Source organism: Diabrotica virgifera, chromosome 1 (genome assembly GCF_917563875.1).
Source record: "Diabrotica virgifera virgifera chromosome 1, PGI_DIABVI_V3a".
NCBI lineage: Eukaryota > Metazoa > Arthropoda > Insecta > Coleoptera > Chrysomelidae > Diabrotica > Diabrotica virgifera.
The window spans coordinates 308,274,989-308,296,554 of NC_065443.1; the positions used below are offsets into that span (position 1 = coordinate 308,274,989).

At 33.3% G+C, this 21,566-nt stretch overlaps 1 protein-coding gene across 1 annotated transcript in view; it reads left to right on the forward strand.

Moving 5' to 3' along the window:
- Positions 1-320: 320 nt before the first annotated feature.
- Positions 321-21,566, forward strand: part of LOC126886086 (fatty-acid amide hydrolase 2) — a 161,542-nt gene continuing 140,296 nt past the window's right edge. Inside the window, exon 1 of the mRNA XM_050652931.1 lies at positions 321-775. Within this exon, the coding sequence (XP_050508888.1) occupies positions 584-775 (192 nt within the window). The 5' untranslated portion in view covers positions 321-583. The remainder of the gene's footprint in view (positions 776-21,566) is intronic.

Consider the following 21,566-nt stretch of genomic DNA (forward strand, 5'->3'; position numbering starts at 1 on the left):
AATCTTAAAATTTGTCAGGTAACTTCAACCTCAAAAAATGGCTGTTTGTTTGTTTATTTTATTATTTGTCTGTCATAATAAATATAATATAATGTCAGACCAATCATACACTGCTCAAAATAATCAAATCTTACTAAGAGTCGTATCAGTTTTCTTAGGAACCAGCTGTACATATAAATATTATATTTTTATATTGATTTTTATTTAACTCCCGTAGTGTTGACCGAGCAGCTACTACAGATCAAAAATCAACAAAAACATAACCTAAAAATGAAGTGTGTATAAAAGTATAAACGTCACTGTCAAACTTGACAATTCGCAGAGATGGAGGATGGAGGGGCAACTGGATCTGAAATTACTTCTATCTATTTTTACGGACCACCAAGTAAGTTTGATAGCAACTGGATAATAGAAAAGCGCAGTGTTTCTAACATGTTGAACGTATTGTGTTGATTATTTTCAGTGAAGTGCGTGAATTCAACCGAAGGTTTTCCTACAGAATAGTGAATTAGCAGGGCGGTTTTCAGTGCTGTTTTTTTTTGTATTAGACTCTAAATTCTAAGTGTTTAATAAATTAAATAAAATGGGAAAAGCCAAAAGCGTTAAGGCCTACGTACGGCCTGTCATAAAAGTGCTAGGAGGAATTTTGGAAATGTTTTTACATTGGTTGTTTAGTTTGGTGTATGGAGGAAAAAGGAAGAGTATGCCTCCTATCACAGATCTTCTGTTGTTGGAGTCTGCGACGTCTTTAGCCTACAAAATACGAACAAAGAAGGTAATTATTATCTTTTACTATATTCGGAAGGAACTCAAATATTACAGAATGTTATTTTGAGTTAACTAATGTATTTAGTTACTATTAATAACAGTAATAAAATATTTTATGGAATATTGAATTACAACAATGATTTTTCTTATAATATTAGATATGCCTTTTACTCTTTGATGTCTTCCGGTGGGCTTTTTTCATCTCCATCTAAACAATTACATCATATGTTAAAAAGGTTTAACACAATATTGTTTTGGGCTCATTGCCAATTTTATGAGATCTTAAGATATATTGATTCACTCTCACTCATTGTATTCATGTACATAAACCACTTTTGAAATTTGAACCCTTGGAGATTGATTAGTGCGAATTTACAAAAACTGCATAGGAATATTTTATATTCATGTTTTCTTAAGTGTCTCTACCCTTCTTAGCTCCACTGTCTGGCCTTTGGAAAATTAACTAAAGTACGGATAACTTTTTCTTTGTTATCTATATTATTAGGTACCTATATGGAAAGCTACTTCACTGATAGTACTTGAGTTGTTCTAGTACTTAAGTTGTAAAAATCAATCAATTTTTGTCATCTACTATCAATGTACCTAACCTCTGGCATTCCACAGGGTGGACATTTATCTCATTTTATTTTTAATTGTTGTGTAAATGATATAAAGAATTGTTTTAATGATAGTAATCAGGGCCAGTGATAACAGGCATGCAAGGGATGCACTGCAGGCGTGCACCTCTGTGTGGGGGTGTCAAACCGAAGGGCACCTATTCTCGATTTGCATGCGGACTGATACCCTAGCGCTGGGACTGATGGTCTTCTCTAAGCTGATGATCTAAAAATTTATAGACTCATATACCAATACATAAACTAACTACATCTGAGAAAACCACAGAATATGCCTGTATTAAATTCTTTAATAAACTGCCTTACAGCATCAAAATAGAAACTGACATAAATAAGTATAGAAAGTCTATTCAACAGTTGCTCATACACGTAGAACCATACAAAGTGGAAGAATACCTTCAAGCTGACCAGCAGAGAGACTGAGGGCTCTTATCTGAATCTAAATGTCACTGTTATTATTATTATTATATTTTAATATTACTTTTATGTTAAGTGTAGGTTGTTTCAGCAACCCTTATAAATTGTAATTGACACCTTTCTCTCTATTGACAATTTATATTTTTAACTTGTTAATCCTGAGAATAAAGCTTTTTTCTATTCTATTCTATTCTGTTCATAAAATGTAGTAAGCAGACATATTTTGTGTCCATATTTTCGTATGTGTATTTCTCTATCATTTTTAGCCCCACTGTGTGGCTTTAAAAAATGAACTCAAACAACAATAATGTTTTCTTTGTTATCTATATTGTTACCTATATGGAAAGTTACCTCAGTGATAGTACTCAAGTTGTAAAAATCAATCAATTTTTGTCATTTAAATACTATCAATGTAATCTCTGGAGTTCCACAGAGTGAACATTTATCTCCTCTGCTTTTTAATTGTTTTATAATGATATAAAATTTTTTTTGATCATAGAAATATTCATTCGTCTCTGTCTCTATGCTGAGGATCTAAAAATTTATAGACTCATAAAATGTAGTAAGTAGAAATATTTTCTGTCCCATATTTTCTTAGATGTCTACCCTTCTTAGCCCCTTTGTCTAGCCCTTAGAAAACTAACTCAAACACCAATAATTTTTTCTTTGTTACCCATATTGTTACATGGATGGAAAGCTACCTCACAATTTTTATTATCCCCTATCAATGTTGAGTCTGGCATTCCACAGGGTGGGCATTTATCTCATCTGCTTTTTAATTGTGTAAATAATATAAAAAATTGTTTTGGGCTTAGTAGCATTCTTCTCGATACTGATAATCTACAATCTTATAGACTCATAAAAAATGCCAATGATTGTAGTTTATTACAAAATGATTTTATTAGATTAGTGTAACGCAAATGCCTTGAATTTGAATATAAATAAATGTAAGCTAATGAGATTTTTTAGGAGCAAACATCCAAGTTCCGGGTGTCCCAATAAGAATGGCTCTCTGCCATATCTCAGGAACCGTTTATAGTACAACTTTGAGAAAAAAATATTTATAACAAAAGTTGCCTCGGGAAAAGCCTGGAAATTATTTTCATAATTGTAGGTTCGCCGCTAGAGGGCTTAATTGAATATCAAAAATTAAAAAATCAAAATTTTACAAAATTTGCCTAACGAAAGGGCACTGGAAATCCAATCATCGTATTCTTCATAAAATTCTGCGCATATTTGATTTCACAAGTTTAAGTCTACCTTTGCAAATAAGAGGTGAAGGTGAGTGGGAACCTTGTTATGAAAAAATGGCTGTAAGTCCGGTTCTGCTAAATTGAATTTTGCAAATTTGGTCTTGTTGAAAACAGCTCTTTTTCGTCAATGTAAGAGTTATAATTTCGAAACAGCTGATTAAGTAATATGCCAGCTAGGAGGCGTTATTTAATTATTTTCAGAAATCTAGTTTTCTTTGGAAAATATTAAATACAAGTATGCATTTTTAATCGTATATTACAAAATTAGATCAAATTAGCAACAGAATAGCGAAAACCGCATGTCGATAACTTTTTTTTCTATATCGAGATATCTTAACAAACATGTAAATTTTAAACATAACTGTTACTGTCACAGGTAAACGAAGTTAAGGAAAGGTAGTGTGCTGTGGAAAAAACAAAGAAACATTTCTTAGATGTCAACGTGTATTAATTAAAACAACAATAGGACAAACAACACTATAAAATATAACAAAGAAATAAAAACAACTACTTAGTGAGGACTTAAATGTTCAGATTATGGCCCATAATTTTCGATGCAGGTATTTACTCTTTAATAGTACTTATATTGAACAGCAGTCTTAATTTGTTCTCTCGCATTGCTTTGCATGGCGTTTCCTACCCTCTGATCCTACCATCATGTTTTCTTGAGTAGTGGGCCTAGCGGCAAAAACAAGGTCTTTAATCCGCCCCATAAATAAAAGTCTAAAACAGTTCAATCTGGTGATCTGGCTAGCCAAAAAATAAGCTTCCACATCCTATTCATCTATCAGTGAATGACTCATCTAAAAAAATCTCTTACTGCTCTGAAAAAATGCGAGGGACAACCATCGTGCTGAAACAACATGGACCTCCAAACTGCTAGCGGTACATCTTCCAGAAGAAGAGGCAATTCATTCCTTAAAAAAATTATGGAAGAATGGAAGCTGATTCTGTAACAGGCCAAGACCCACCATAGGTTGTAGAGCCAATGGTGACACTTGGTTTATTATACAGTTTCTCTAGCTCCCTGGTTGTTTGTCGTATCCAACCTTCCACTGTGTTGTCACCATATACAGGGTGAGTCACCACTAACGTGACGGAAGATTACAGCGAAATGGTAAAAGATTTGAAAAAAATTTAAATTGAATAATTTTTAAGTTGATAAAATCTACATTTTAAAATTATTTTGAAGTATAGGTACTGGGTGTCCCAATAAATGGCGGCGTATCAAAGTTATATTTTTTCTTATGGAACACCCTATAGTTTATTGAATTTTTTAATTGTCCGCAAGAAATGAGGTATAGTTTCATAAGGCTTCCCTATACCTATGTACAGAGTGTTCTGCGTTATGTTGACTTTTCTTAAAATGTAAAGTTTTAAAAGAAGGCTTATTCTCAAGTTATTTACGAAATTATAAAAACATTACTTTTACATCTAAATAGTTGGATATTGGTTGAATGTATTCCATGATTAATTATTACACATTTGTCTACAGGGTGTTCAAAATTTACAGTTTCATTAGTGGAGTATTCAATGTGTCATATGATGCTTATTTTTAATGGAACACCATGTATATTAATAAATAATTATACTAAACCAATTTACCTCTTTCGAATGGTGTATGGATGCCTAGGTGTCATAGTTTTTGCGTAATTTACAATTATTTAAATTCTTAATCTGTAAATCGATTTTAAAACAAAAGATGAAGTTAATTAATGTCATTGTATGACATTGTCAGTTTATGACAGTACGGTCTGGTAATTATCAAAACTATAAACATTGGTGTATGATATTCAAATTTTTTTTTTACTTAAAAACGGCTTTGGCAGAGCCAATTACATCCAATTAATTGTTCCTAAAAATGAAAAATCACAATATCTATGAAAGAGTAGACATGCTACTTTTCATTGGGGAATATTTTAAAAATTGTTTCTTAGCTTCTAAAGTTTACGCTTAAAGGTATCCTGATAGAAGACATCCAAAAAAGGACGTTTTTGAGAGATTTCTCGATAGATTCCGTGCTACTGGTAAGGTTGCATAGGTACGAAAACTTAAATAAAAATTAACCATTTATTTTTAATGACGTCAACGAACTTGATGTCCTGCTTTCTGTTATGGAAAACCCAAATACTAGTACGTGAAAAAATTCGAGTCAATTGGAAATCAGTCAAACGAGTGTATGTAGAATACATAAGAAAAACCACTATCATCCGTATAAAACTCAACTACACCAGGATTAGACAGAACAGGAACGTTTAACTTTTCGTTTGTAGACTTAAGAATTTGGAGAAGATCCTGATTTTTTTTAAGAATGTGTTTAGGATGCCCACGTGCAACCTTGTGTTCCCAATGAATAAAACTGCTGACTAAGTGGACTGTATATATTTTTATTACTAAGACATGTGTGAACTCTTTGAAGACAACAAACAGACTAACTAAAAAATGAATATGTCGCTAATAAGCCATATATGCACGCAGGCAGGGCCGTCTCAGGACATTCCATTAAATATTGCAGCGAACATGCCGCCCCTCCTTGAAAGCACAGTCTTTCAAGATAACTAAAACTAAAGCTCCTATTATACCAACAAAACAATGCAACAATATAACCTAAAACCAAAAATAATGTCCTAAAACAAACGAAAGTTTCTCTTTCCCCTATGTCTAATTATCCATCGGTAACACGCAAATTTTTGCCACCGCACGTTTAATACAGTGTCCATTACTCGTTTTGAGCGTCACTACCCGCACAATACCGTCTTTTCCAGGATGCACCTCCATTACCCTTGCCAAAGGCCATTTCATGGGTGGTACCCCACTCTCCTCCAAAATTACTATTTGTCCGGGTTTAATCTGGTCAGCTGAAGAACGCCATTTATTTCTTTCTTGCAAATTTGCCAGATAACCCTTGGACCATTTACTCCAAAAATTTTGCATCATCTGCGTTACCAATTGGAACCTTTGAATACGACCCGGATTCAGATGTAGAATGTTTTCTTGCGGTAACGACACCAATGGACAGCCAATTAAAAAATGCCCAGGAGTGAGAACATTAAAATCAGTAGGATCCTCAGAAAGAGGGGTCAAAGGACGGGAATTTAAGCAGGCTTCAGTCTGCGCAATTACCGTATTCAACTCATCATAGGTGAGACTAGTGTCCCCAACAACCCTTTTTAAATGATATTTTGCCGATTTTACAGCTGCCTCCCATAAACCACCGAAATGTGGAGAATAGCTTGGTATAAAATGCCAGTTAATAGACAATTCAGATAAGTATCTAGCAAAAGTACACTGATTTACCCTATCCCGTAAAAAATTAAATAAATCCTGAAGGTGGTTGTTAGCCCCTACAAAGTTACTTCCATTATCCGAATATATATCCCGTGGTAAACCCCTTCTGGATATAAATCTTTTAAAACAATTCAAAAATCCCTGCGTAGTTAAGTCATTGACCAACTCCAAATGACAAGCCTTGGTCACCAAGCAAACAAAAATACACAAATACCCCTTAATAATTTTTTGCCCTCTAAGCTTATGAGCCCTTATATGAAACGGACCTGCATAGTCAACGCCACACCGTTCAAAAGGTTTACTAGGAGTTATGCGACTAGCCGGTAAATTTCCCATTTTTTGTTTAAGATGCAATGGCTTTGCCCGAAAACACGTTATGCACTTACGTAATATATCCCTAACCACGCTCCTACCCGATATAGGCCAATAGGTTAATCTCACAATATTTAATAACGTTTGCGCACCCGCATGCAAATTTCGATAGTGTTCGTTTTGTATTATGAGTCTTGTTAACTTATGTGATTTCGAAAGTATAATCGGATGCTTTTGGTCGTACCCTACCTCAGCATTCTGTATTCTTCCTCCTACCCTTATTATACCCGAATCATCTAAGAATGGATATAAACATATTATTTTATTTGAATTCAAAACCCCTTTTGATTTTTTCAGAGCTTGCCAGACTTCATAAAAACTCTGTTTCTGCGATAATATTATTAGTCGTCTCAAAGCTGTTTCTTGTTCGTCATTTGAGAGAACTTTACTTAAAACCCTTTGTTTCCTTTTTAATTTAGAATTTTTGTAGAATCTAAATATCCAACCTCTTACATTTTTTAACCGTTTAAGACTAGAATATTTACCGAATATGTCCTGTACCACAATTGGAGAAAATACCAATTTTGGCTTTCTAATTTCTGGCAGCTCCTCTACCTTAACACCTGATTCTGTTTTAGACCACATTTCTTCGTGCAGTCTTAAAAAATTAGAACCATTCCACCGCCATCTAAAATACTTGAATTGCTCTGGTTCTATTCCTCTTAATAAAACATCCGCTGGATTTATCTCTGACCTAACATGTCCCCAAGAATTTTTATCCGTTAACCGTTGAATATCCCCTACTCTATTCGCTATAAAAGTTTTCCATTGGCACGGTTCTCCCCGTATCCATGCCAATGCTATCGTGGAATCTGTCCAAAGTCTTACCTTGGTAAACCTAATATTTAAAGATTTAATCACCTCTTTAGTCAATTTTGCTCCTAAAAGAGCAGCACATAGCTCCAGTCTTGGCAAGGATAAGGACTTCCAAGGAGCCACCCTAGATTTTGAACAAACTAAATTTACATTATGTATACCGTAAAGATCCGTTGATTTTTCACAATCAATTTTTCGATTTATTTTTAATTCTTCCCGAGCCGTTATTTTATCCCTGAACCTGCTCCAGGACGAGTGAAGTTCCCGAGGTAATAATTCATCCCATCCCAATTTCATCTGCCATAATGCTTGTACTATTAATTTTTCCCTTATCATCACTGGACTAACTAGGCCCAGTGGATAGAATACTTGAGCTACGACCGATAGAATGCCTCTTTTGCTCACCTTATCTTTTATTGTACCAATCTTGATTCTAAAATGCAAAACATTTTCCTTTAAATTCCATAATAATCCAAGTGTTTTATTAATCCCATCTTCCGCTAGATAATGTTCTATATCCCTTGCTGAATTAAACTCATCCATAAGAACCTCTGGATGATTTGACTTCCATTTTCTTAATGGAAGATATCCTGAATCCAAAATACTACTTATTTCCCCTTTCAAACTTCTAGCTTCTTCGACCGTGTTTGTACCCGTTATTAAATCATCCATATAGAAATCACGAAGTATAATTTCACTTGCCCTTTGATATTTATCCTTATTTTCCCCAGCTAACTCTAATAAGCATCGAACCGCTAAATAACTAGATGAAGCTAACCCGTAGGTGACCGTGTTCAACCTATAAACTCCTACTTCGGTTTTCGTTGAAAATCTCCATAGAATTCCCTGAAATTCCCCGTTTGGATCATAAATCAAAATTTGCCGGTACATCTTAGCTATATCAGCAACAATGACTATAGCATGTTCCCTAAACCGTAACAAAATATTAAATAAATTATCCTGTAATTTATTACCCGTCATTAAAGTATCAATTAGCGAGATTCCCGAATCGCTAACCGCAGAACCGTCAAAAACAACCCTACATTTCGTAGTGATAGAAAAATCCTTGAACGCCCCGTGGTGACAAAGATAATGAGCCGCTTGTGAGACTTGATTCTCATCCTCAATCTTGAACATGTACCCTAACTGGATATATTCCTTCATAAAATCATTATATTGCTGCTTCATGACGGCGTTCCTTTCTAATTTCCCTTCCAAATGACTAAATCTTTTTAACGCCGTGTCATAAGATTGGCCCAACTTATCCACATTATCCTTAAATAGATATTTCACAATAAACCTGCCTTCCCAGTTTCTTTCCCTAGAATTTTCAAATAATTCCTCACATCTTCGTTCTTCCGCTGTATGAGGTGTAGCTTCCTCACATTCATCCAAGCTCCGAAACCGTTCTAATTGTGCTTCAATATTTTTATTTTCCGTAAAATTGCAACTTCGTTTTTTGTGCTGGGCACTAACCCCTGTTATTAGCCCCGATACAATCAAACCCAATTTGGTTTTTTGAATAAAAGGTCCCTCTTTATTCAACTTGAACCGCCCTGTACAAAGTAAGTCCCAAAATACAGTTGCTCCAAGCAGCAAATTTATTTTATTTGATTTCCAAAACTCAGTACCCGCTAGAGTAATATTTTCCGAAATTTTAAAAGTATTTACTAAATCCATGCTATGTGACGGTAGACCGTCAGAAATTTTATCAATGGCTAAGAAACAACCGTCCATTTGAAAACTATTACATTTAGACCGTGCCGTTAAGTTAACCGAATCTCTTATGTTTGTGCAATTCTGTCCTATCCCTTGTACCGGTATATTTACTTTAAAGGACTTTAGTCCTGTCTTTTCCCATAATTCTTTAGTCATAAAGTTTGATTTTGAAGCACCGTCTAATAATGCTTTACAGTCACTTAATTTTCCCGATTTTTCCATTATTTGTAAATGTTCCGTAGATAATAAAATCTCCCTTGAATCCGTATTTTCCGATATCCTCACCGATTTGTAACTGTGAACAAGATCCTGTTCACAAGTCCGCGTACCTTCTGTATTCCCTTGAGCCTTCGAATTTTCATTATAATTATTTCCCGAATTATCCGCTGTGTTAACAGTGCTTTCCCTATTATTGTTATTACCCGAATTAATCCGATTTGCCGTATTATTTGCCGTGTTGTTATTATTAACCTGATTTCCCGTATTATGTGCCGTTTTAGCAGTGTCTTCCCTATCATTATTATTACCCGAGTTAATCCGATTTACCGTATTATTTGCCGTATTATTATTATTAACCCGGGTTCCCGTAACCGCATTTCCCGCAGTCGTATGTTCCGTAACCTCATTTTCCGTAACCGTATTTTCCGTAACCGTATTTTCCGTAACCGTATTTTCCGTAACCGTATTTCCCGTAAACCGTATTTCGTAACCTGTTCCCGAAAAAACAGGTACCGTATTATTATCCGTTTGTGGTGTCCCGCGACTAGCCACATTTGTATTTACCGAATCCGAAATATTTCTACCGAAATTCCCTGAAATATGTGGCAGAATATTATGATTTCTACCACAAGCACTGCAACCTGGCATAGTACAGCCTTCTACCCTATGATTCCGCCTTTCCGTTTGAGCCCGATTGTCCCTATTTTTTACCAATGCTCCTCTTTCCGTTGGAGCCCGATTATTCGTATGTTTTAATAATGCTCCTCTTTCCGATGGAGCCCGATTTTCCGTGTTTTTGCTAATACCCGCATTTTTAGAACCATCGTATGAATTTTGTAATTTACCCTCAGCTAACGCAATAATCCTAATATAATTATCTTCGAAACTAACCCTTTCATCTAATTGTTTCCCTGAACTGTCTAATATTTCAATTTTTGACTGAATGTCTGCAAATTTATCCCAATTTTCTTCACATTTCGATTTCCGAAGACGTAATTCTATGAATTGCAATTCATTATCCCTTATATTATTTATAAATGTTTCAAACCGGCTTAATTGACCTTTAATTACACCCCTTCTAGCAACTAAATCTGTTAGATCACCCATTATAAACCAAAAATAATTTATTAAAACCAATAATTATTAAATCAACCAAATGTATTATCAAATTAAATTCTCAAATTTTAAACTCCGGAAATACAAGTAATTAAAATCAAAATTTACTACCTATGACAAATGAATAACATGCAATAAACACAGACCAAATTATGCTGTTTTTTATCGAATGAAATTAAGGAAAATATAAATAGGATATTGGCTCACCCACTGTTAGTTTTATTATCGTCGTATACCATGCCGCTATTAGCTGAAACCTGATCCGCTTATTCCAAGTGCCGTCTTTATGATCCTTGTTTTCCGTCCGTTGAACTTGTAAAGCAAAACACTTAACCGTCTTGAGTCCCACTTGTTGACTTCACCCAATTTTGAACGAAAACTATTCACTTATTACGTCACCGTCACCACGTTGACGATGTATGTCTTAGTGTAATCTAATTAAAACTTAACTGCTCCCTTGACCAATTTACATCGGCACTATAGTGAAATTTGATCTGTCTCGAATGGACCAATGTTTAGGGTGCCCACGTGCAACCTTGTGTTCCCAATGAATAAAACTGCTGACTAAGTGGACTGTATATATTTTTATTACTAAGACATGTGTGAACTCTTTGAAGACAACAAACAGACTAACTAAAAAATGAATATGTCGCTAATAAGCCATATATGCACGCAGGCAGGGCCGTCTCAGGACATTCCATTAAATATTGCAGCGAACAGAATGTATTGTGTACAGACGAATCTACCTACTTTCATAATAATCGTCTAGTTCAGCAGTTTTCAACCTTTTTGAGTGATGTACCACCTACAGTTAATTTTATTATTTTTGGTACCACCTATATTTTTAAATTGTATTATCAATACTTACTAAGTACTACTATTTTAATTTTTTCTGTGTTTTGCGTACCACCGCCAATAATGATATGTACCACCAGTGGTACATGTACCACAGATTGAGAACCTCTGGTCTAGTTAATAGACATAGCTTTCATTTTCTTATGATACAGTAACTGAGTAAACAAACATTTTACTGTTGATCACCAACACCGATGAAGTGTTAATGTTTGGGGCAGTATTCTGAGCGAGTACGTTATCGATCCATATTTTTTTGACGAAAATCTGAATAGAGCAGCTTTTTTAAATTTCTTTAAACAAGTTTTTTGGATCCTTCTTAAAACCTTCCACTTAGCGTGCGAACAAACATGTGGCTCCAATTGGACGGAGCTCCTGCTTATTTTTGATGTGATGTTAAGAACAACCTCAACATAAAATTTAGAAATAAATGGATAGATAGATTCGGTCCATATATTTGGCCACCTAGGTCACCAGAATTGACAAAGATTAATCTTTTTAAATGGGGTTATATTAAAGACATTGTAAATGCTACACTTCCTACCCTACTACTTCAGATGATATTTTTATGAAATTAAGAATTTCGAACGCTTTTGTGTCTATAACACCAGCTATGTTAAATAATGTAAACAAATCATTTAAAATCGCTTGTTGTATAAACATTTTGAACATGTATTACATAACTGATAATTTTTTACTTATACATAAGTAGTAAGTTGTGGTTCATTTTGTATTTAGTTATTTTCTTAATATTATTACTTAATAACGAAAAAAATTATTTTATAAATCAGCAAATAAAAATATATCTACATATTTATTTATTTACAACTACACTCTATAACAACTATGCCAAGGTGATGGGTTTAAAAATCGAGAGTGACTATAAATATTTTTAATATCGATGTATTTACCGTTTAAGAAAATTGTAAATTACGCAAAAACTATGACTTCTAGTTATAGAACATAATACCATATACCATTCGAAAGAGGAACAACCTGTGTTTAGTATAATCCTTAATATACATGGTGTTCTAATAAAATAACCATCATATTATGCTACATTGAATAATCCAATAATGAAACTGTAAATTTTGAACACTCTGTAAGTAAATGTGTAATAATCAAGCATGAAATGCATTAATTATAAGATACTTACCAGACCGTATTGTCATAAAATGACAATGACATTAATTAACTTCATCTTTTGTTTTAAAATCGATTTACAGATTAAGAATTTAAATAATTGTAAATTACGCAAAAACTATGACACCTAGGTATAGGACATCCATATACCATTCGAAAGAGGTAAATTGGTTTAGTATAATTATTTATTAATATACATGGCGTTTCATTTAAAATAAGCATCATATGACACATTGAATACTCCACTAATGAAACTGTAAATTTTGAACACCCTGTAGACAAATGTGTAATAATTAATCATGGAATACATTCAACCAATATCCAACTATTTAGATGTAAAAGTAATGTTTTTATAATTTCGTAAATAACTTGAGAATAAGCCTTCTTTTACAACTTTACAATTTAAGAAAAGTCAACATAACTCAGAACACTCTGTACATAGGTATAGGGAAGCCTTATGAAACTATACCTTATTTTTTGCGGACAATTAAAAAATTCAATAAAATATAGGGTGTTCCTTAAGAAAAAATATAACTTTGATACGCCGCCATTTATTGGGACATCCTGTATATTTCAAAATAATTTTAAAATGTAGCTTTTAAAAACTTACAAACTATTCAATTTAAATTTTTTTCAAATATTTTACCATTTCGCTGTAATCTTCCGTCGCGTTAGTGGTGACTCACCCTGTATAGCTCTGAGCATAATCTTTTCCCATCTTTTAAATTTTTCCGTATTTGCTTTTTTCATTGTCCATACTTTGCTAGCATGTCACTGTGGGCCTTATTACCGTTTTATATATCCTTAACTTTGTTTTTCTCCATACTTACATATTAGGATTTCAACAGTGGTGTTCGGCTTCCCATATTTTTATTTCCCTTTGCCAATCTGGCATTCAGTTCCTATTCTCCCTGACCTTTCTCTTCTATAATAATCCCCAGATACGTAAAATGGACCGCTGTGTCGAAATTATATTCCCTTGATTGATTAGACATGAAAGTAAACTGTCCCTCTTTTTGAAGTTATACTTCTTTACCGGCGATAGAGGGTAAATTTTTATATGGGAAAACCTAGCGACCGGGCGCATGCGCATTATAACTTTGTTCTGATTGGATGTTCAAATGACATGTCAAAAATTATTCAATATGGCGGCTGTGGCACAGCTGTAGTTAGATTATTTATGGTTGTTGCGTTTTAAAATTTGTGTGAAAAGAAACAACAAACAAAAGTTAGTTAATACTTAGTTATACTGCCTTTTTAAATAGTTTTCATATACCTATATTTTTGGACTTTTGGACTATTTTGGACAAGGAAAACTCATTCTAATTTGGTAAGTAGTTTTTATTATAATCATATTGTAATTATACATTTGGATTAGGTTGAAATACATACATTTATTTTCTCAAGAATGCGGATTTTAGAGAGAAATCCCAAATTAGCTTCGATTTTTATTTTTAAATTATGATTTTTTGGCGTAGATTTATTTATCTAGTAGGTATGTAATGCTTTGATTTACATACTTAATTTGATTACCAATAAAAGTTCTACCAATCTTCATCTAATATATTGTTTTATCACTGTTTTGTTATATTTTTATATTTTCTTCCACAAAATTTCAACAAAATAATTTAATTTTCAAAACAACTGTCAAACAGTAAAACGTTCAGTTACCGTATTTTTCCACATGATAAATAATGTGGGATTGGACGAGTGAGTCTACGCTTCGATTACGAGTCAAAGCGGCACGAAATTCAAGGGTTCAATTCCCGATGCAAGTTTTATTTTTTTATGCATGTTATGATTGTAAGTATATTTGTTATATAATTTTTTTTTCAGAAAATGCGTATTTAAAATTTTTGCCAACAATTATTATCGTTCAGAAATCATTTTTTCTTTGTGGCATTTTTCACTGTGTTTGTGTGCGTTTTATTCTTTTATTTTTTTAAATTTTTGGTATTGCTTTAAAAATCACATAATATGTAGTAGAAGTATAACTTCTTACGTGCGTACAAAGTACACACACATTCTTGTTTTTGCTCTTTGCTTGTGGTTTATAGGTAATAAATTAAGTTACTCTGAAGAGGTAAAGTTATTTTTACACAAATATTTCTAATAAAAAGTTTTTTTTATTTATTAAGAATCTGTATTCTTTCATTTTTTTTAATATATCAACAATCCCAATGCTATACATTTTTAAGACATAATAATAATTATATAACTTGCTTACCTTGGCAACTGTTTATGTGTTAAGTCTATAATATACTTGCTCATGTGTTAAACATGAGGTAAATATGGTTTGTTTATTTACTTTTATTAAATGTTAAATACATAATGGATAAGTTGATTATTTTATCATTCCTTGCCTGAAAACATTTTTTTAATTAGGAATCCTTTTTTGGTGTATTTATATATTTTATTTCTGCATAATTTGTACTATTATTTTTTCAATTAATTATACATATAGAATAGTTTTTTAATGACATTCTTCTTCGTTTGGTGTCTTATGAGGAAGGTAAAATTTATAATCAAGTATATTCAAATGGGAAATAAGCCACAATTTTACCTAAAAATGATTTTATTAACGTTTCGACGCCCAAGTCGGGTGTCGTTGTCAAAATACAAAATAATACTAAATAAACAAAAATGTTGTTGCTTAGTAAAAAATTCTTCTAATAATTTATTTAATCTGACTCATTTATATCGGCAATTCAGACACGTATTATACATTTTAAAGTAGATGACTTTAAAATGATATTGCCAATATTCCCATTTGAATATACTTGATTATAAAAATGCCACAAGAAAATAGCTTCAGAACAACAGGTAAAATTTAAGAAACAACAGACCTATACATATTGTCTCAAATAACTAAAATTGCCAGAAAATAAAAAAAAACTCAAAAATATTGTGTATACTTACATACTTACTTTTTTCTGATAAACAATATTTTTTATCGAATTGTTTCCTGGCCACCAAAGGTCTAAGGCACGGATGCTGTATATCGCCAGTATTATTCAATATTATATATTGATGAAGCCCTTAGACAATTCAAGAAGAAGTGCAATGGAATGGGATTACCTATAGGAGATGCGATACTCTACACGCTGCACTATGCAGATGACCAAATTGTAATTGCACAGGAAAAGAAAGATCTTAAATATATGGCAAGGAAACTAATAGAGGAATATAGAAAATGGGGCCTGGAGGTGAATGCCAAAAAAAAAACACAATATCTATGAGTAGGACGGGAAGAAACGGAGAACCTGAACCTGGAACAGGAGACAATTACAAGCTGCAGTGAATACATATATCTGGGAATAAAACTAACTAGTACAGGATGAATTAAAGAAAATATTAAGGAAAGGATAGTAAAGGGAAAACAGGTGATAGGCGCCCTGAATTCGGTACTGTGGCAAAAAATATAAGAACAGAAAATAAAAACCGTATTTACAACACAATATTAAAACCAGTGTTAACCTATAGAGCTGAAGTCTGGCAATTAACCAACAAGTACAAAAATAAATTACCAGCCACTGAGATGGATTTTTGGAGAAGGTCAGCAAGAAGATCTAGACTAGAACACATAAGAAACGACGACATTAGACAACAAATGGAAATCGAAAGAACAATCATAGATGACATCGAAAGACAACAGAGAATCCATGAGAATCCCCAAAAAAGTGTTAGAATGGACCCCCAAAGGCCAGCAACTACATGGATAAAGGGCACCTCCAAGGCAATGTCTGAAAGAAATCTAAGAGAGGAAGATTGCCACAATAGAAAGGAGTGGCAGTTACGCTACGGCTCCACGGGCGAGAAATTGACGCTAGCAGTAGCAGTAAAATGAACTTAAGGTTCCGCGGAACGGAATGGGAGTAGCCGAACTGTACCGACTACAGGACTTGTGCGTAGTCGGTTCAGTTCGGCTATTCCCATTCCGTTCCGCGGAACCTTAAGTTCATTTTACTGCTACTGCTAGCGTCAATTTCTCGCCCGTGGAGCCGTAGCCTTAGGAACGGAAAGGCGTAGAACCAAGGGCGGATCCAGGGAGGGGGCCATGGCCCCCTCCGAGAATGTAAAAAGATATAAATTTAAATATTTGCAGTTCAAATGTTTTTAATTTCAAACACATGTATATGTACAAAACAGTGGATAAGTACATGTTATGTCTTCTGGACTAAAATTGAACAAAAGCAGTAATGGAAACCTCATGAAAGACATATTATGTTTTGTAAATCAACATGTTAGAACGACCTTGAATAGCCATCAAAATCGCATCAATTTCCATATTATGTACACACAAAGAATAAAAAAGAAATGTAGCGTTACTTGGGTAGCGAGCACTTAGAAAAACAAAGGAGTTGGTTGGTACTTTCGCACATTCAAAAGGGATTGTCCTGCAAGTGCTGCGTTTTATTTTTCTAATGAAAAATATGGTCACAATAAAGGGATGATCGCCCAAAGCCTTGTCACGAAATCTTTAACATCTTTCGTCAAACTCATGGGCAAAGACTGAGCCATACAAACTCATGAAAAAACATCATATCACAAGAAATAGCATTCTACGTTCAGGTTAGGCTGGATTTTCTACAAAGTTGTCGCAAGCCGCAAAAGTCATTCATTGACCAGGTAGACCCTCAGAGGTCTAAACAGATACAAGAAAATAGAGAATGACTAAGACCAATAGTAGAGTCTATAAGATAGTGTTCTTTAGGTCGACAAATCATTCCTCTAAGAGGCCATAGTAATGATGGTCTTCTGCTTTTGGACGAAGATGCTGGACCTAGTAATGAGGGGAATTGTTAAGGTTTAGAGTAGCATCAGAAGATAAGACTCTTAAGCAACACCTATCCACAGCATCTTCCCAAGCAACATAAATTAGTAGCACCAGTCAAAATGAATTGATAACATGTTGTGGTGAAGAAATAATTAAACAAATAATGAATCAGGTTCAAAGTGCAAATTATTACTCTATCATATTTAAAAAAAAACAACCGACGTATTCCATGTGGAACAGTTTTCTTTAAATTTGAGATATACAGAGAGCACGTAAAGGTTGGAATAAATTTATTTTCTCGAGAATGGACAATTTTGGAAAAAAATCCCGAAACAGGTCGATTTCTATTTTTAAATTGCGACTTTTTGTCATATATATCATACTAGTGACGTCACCCATTTGGGCGTGATGATGTCATCGATAATTTTTTTAAATAAGAATAGGGGTCGTGTTATAGCTCATTTGAAAGGTAATTCAATTCTCTATTCAGTAATATAAACATTAACAATTATTTATACAGGGTGTCCAAAACATTTTTTTTTAATTAAATTTATTGGCATAAAAAGAAGAATCTATGTAATTTATTTATTTCAAAATACATTTTACTGCTACCATAAAACAGGAAAAAATGTTTATTTGAAAATAACTATTGTTTTTTGCAAATTCAATATTAAAGCAGCCACCCAACTGCCACTTGACAATTTGAGCATTTAATTTAAGCGAAAAGCAATGGTTTTTTTTCAAATAAACATTTTTTTCTATTTTCTGAGAGCAGTAAAATGTATTTTGAATTAAATAAATTACACATATTCTTCTTTTTATGTCAATAAATATAATTCAAAAAATAATTTTTTCGGCACCCTGTATAAATAATTATGTTAATGTTTATATTACTGAATAGATAATTGAATTACCTTTCAAATGAGCTATCACACGACCCCTATTCTGATTTAAAAAAATCATCGATGACGTCATCACGCCCAAATGGGTGACGTCACTAGTATGATATGTATGCCAAAAAGTCGTAATTTAAAATTAAAAATTGACCTGTTTCGGGATTTTTTCCAAAATCGTCCATTTTCGAGAAAATGAATTTATTCCAACCTTTACGTGCTCACTGTATACACAATAACATTTGTGAAGACGTTGTCAAGTTGACTGACGCTTATTAGAACATAAAAATAATTAGTAGAGCTCAATAAAGAGGGGAAGAACAAGACCTGACAGGAGAAGCATTGGGAAAAATAAGTATCTAACTTGTTAAAAGAACTGCACTTGGATCCGAAGAAATGTGTAGGAATTTTGAATGTCTTTATGGCACTCAAAATTTGCGAAAAGTGCCTTAAAACTCACCTTTGTATCCATAATTTTTAAAGATTACTCCCAGATCCCCCGGTACCCCACCCCAAAAAAGTTCATGGCCCCTCCCGAAAATCTGTCCTGGATCCGCCCTTGCGTAGAACGCTATAAAACCAATAAAATATATATACAATATTTTTTGTGGTGTATGTGTATTTAAATAATGATTATTGAGGTTGGTCGTACCATTTCAAAAACCTTCCCTCGTTCATGTACTACAACTTTGCTTAAGATCATAACATGATAAAATGCATAGTTTACGATTCTATAAAGGACATTCATTTTTATATACAGAGATTTTGAGACATATTGAAAATAAAAGTTTTCGGTGTTTTAGTGTCAGATTACAATTAATTTTCATCAAGTAATGGTTGAATCTATCAACTATACAAATTACTTAAAAAAAACTTAGCAAATGCAATAAAACAGACCAAGTGATTATTGGAGATTACATAAATGCTAGCATCGAAAACATATCTACCTATTCTATAAATACTCAGAACAAACAGACAAGCTTCACTTAAAAACTACTTCCATATCTCCGAATACCATTTACTCAAACAAATTTTATGCATCACATAGTAAAAATACAATTAAAATAAACTGTGGCTTAAGGGCCGGTTGTTCGAACGCTAATCAACAATGATCATTATCAAATAATTAATTACTGTCAATGTCAACTTTAAAAACATAATTAATTACAATTCTGAGACTATAATCAATTAATATAACAATAAATATTAACATAATTAATAATAAATCTCATAATTGTAATTAATTATGTTTTCAGCAACCCAAACAAAGTTGACATTGACAGTTTTGGTAACAGTAATTAAATATTTGATAATGATCATTGTTGATTAGCGTTCGAACAACCGGCCCTATTAATTGCTAATAATTTCTAATAATTGTAGTCTACGTAGGACTAATAATAATTGGTTCCTTAGAAAAAAATGAGCAGCTACTACTTTTAAACCATATACATGAAACATGGGTTACATATTATTTTACCAAGAAAGAGAACACAATGGTGACTGGATATTGCCATTTAAAAAAATATATATACATACGAACTAAATAGGTAAGTAAGTTGGATGAACCATGGTGTAGAAATTGCGAAATGGAAGCAGAAACTGCCGTACCCATACTATGCCATTGTAATGTGCTAAGAGCTAAGTGATCCTAAAACTTATTAGAGTTTAATGAAAAAAGACAAAAGATGGTACAAAGGTCTTATAACTAAGTGCTAGAGGTTAACGAGTCTCACTTGAACTAAGAAGAAGAACTCTTAGGTTAATTTAAAAAAAAAGTTTTTACAAGTTTTAAAAGGATGGTACCTATTTATAAAAGTATAGTACCTTTCAAAATATTTTAGAAAACCGTATCTTAATCCTAGTACAAAGTCATTTGTATTTGAGTAGTATAGTTCAATTTCGAGAGATGAACATACTAAATAGCAGGTATAATAATAGTATAGTAAAAGTTCTTCTTCTTCAGGTGCCACCTCCGCTACGGAGGTTGGCAATCATCATAGCTATTTTAATTTTTGAGGCAGTAGCTCTAAATAGTTGTTTTGAGCTGCATCCAAACCATTCTCTCGGTTCTTCAGCCATGAAATTCGTCTTCTGCCGATGCTTCTTCTGCCATCTATCTTTCCCTGCATTATGAGTCGCAGGATGCCATACTTCTCGCCCCGCATCACATGTCCGAGGTACTGTAGTTTTCTTTCTTTAATTGTAAGTTCAACTTCCTTCTCTTTACCTATTCTTCTCAGTACTTCATTGTTCGTAACTCTATCTACCCAGGAAACCCTCATAATTCTTCTATACGTCCACATTTCAAAGGCGTTAAGTCGTCTCATTGTCTCTACATTTAACGTCCATGATTCCAGTCCATAGTATAGTACACTATATACGTAACATTTTGTTAGGCGTACTTTAAGAGCTAATGTTAAATCTTTGCTACATAGGACCTTTTTCATTTTCATAAAATTAGAACGTGCTTTCTCGATTCTGACTTTGATTTCTGCAGTGTAGTCATTATTTTCGGTTATAAGTGTCCCTAGGTAAGTGTACTTTTTTACTCTTTCGATCTGCTGGCCCTCTACTATCAAGATTTCGTTAGTATTATGGTTGTTTTTACTAATTTTCATAAACTTTGTCTTTTTGATATTGAGAGAGAGTCCGTACTCCCTACTACACCTTACTATTTTACTCTTGAGTATTTGCAGGTCTTGTAAATTATCGGCTATTATTACTGTATCATCTGCATATCTGATGTTGTTAACTAAGACTCCATTTACTCTTATGCCGACTGTTTCATCTTCCAGAGTTTCTCGCATTACCTCTTCAGAATAAGCGTTAAATAATAGAGGTGATAGTATGCAGCCTTGCCTGACTCCTCTTTTTATTTCCATTTCTTAAGTAAAAGTACAATAGATTAAAACTTATCAATGTCACAGTATATAGAGGTTCCACAGTAAAACCACTCCTCGGTCGGCGCTTTGATCTTCGGAAGTAAACCGGCAACGTACGAAATTGGTAATTCACCATTGGTGGATGCGGGCGGAGGCCGCACGCTCCTTTGGTTAACCTTACAGAGCCGTACTAAATCTTTCTGGGCCTACTACTATTATTTATTAAAATAAAAAATGCGGCTTCCCATATTTAACTGTCCAGATGTTCTTACTAAATGTTAATATTACAAAACTAAAGGGTTTAATAAATGAAAAACAATATTACAATTCAATGTTTATATTTCAACGGTATTTAAAATATCAACGGTATTGCTCAAGTTTTAAATCTCAATGGTTTTTAATATATTGTACACGTC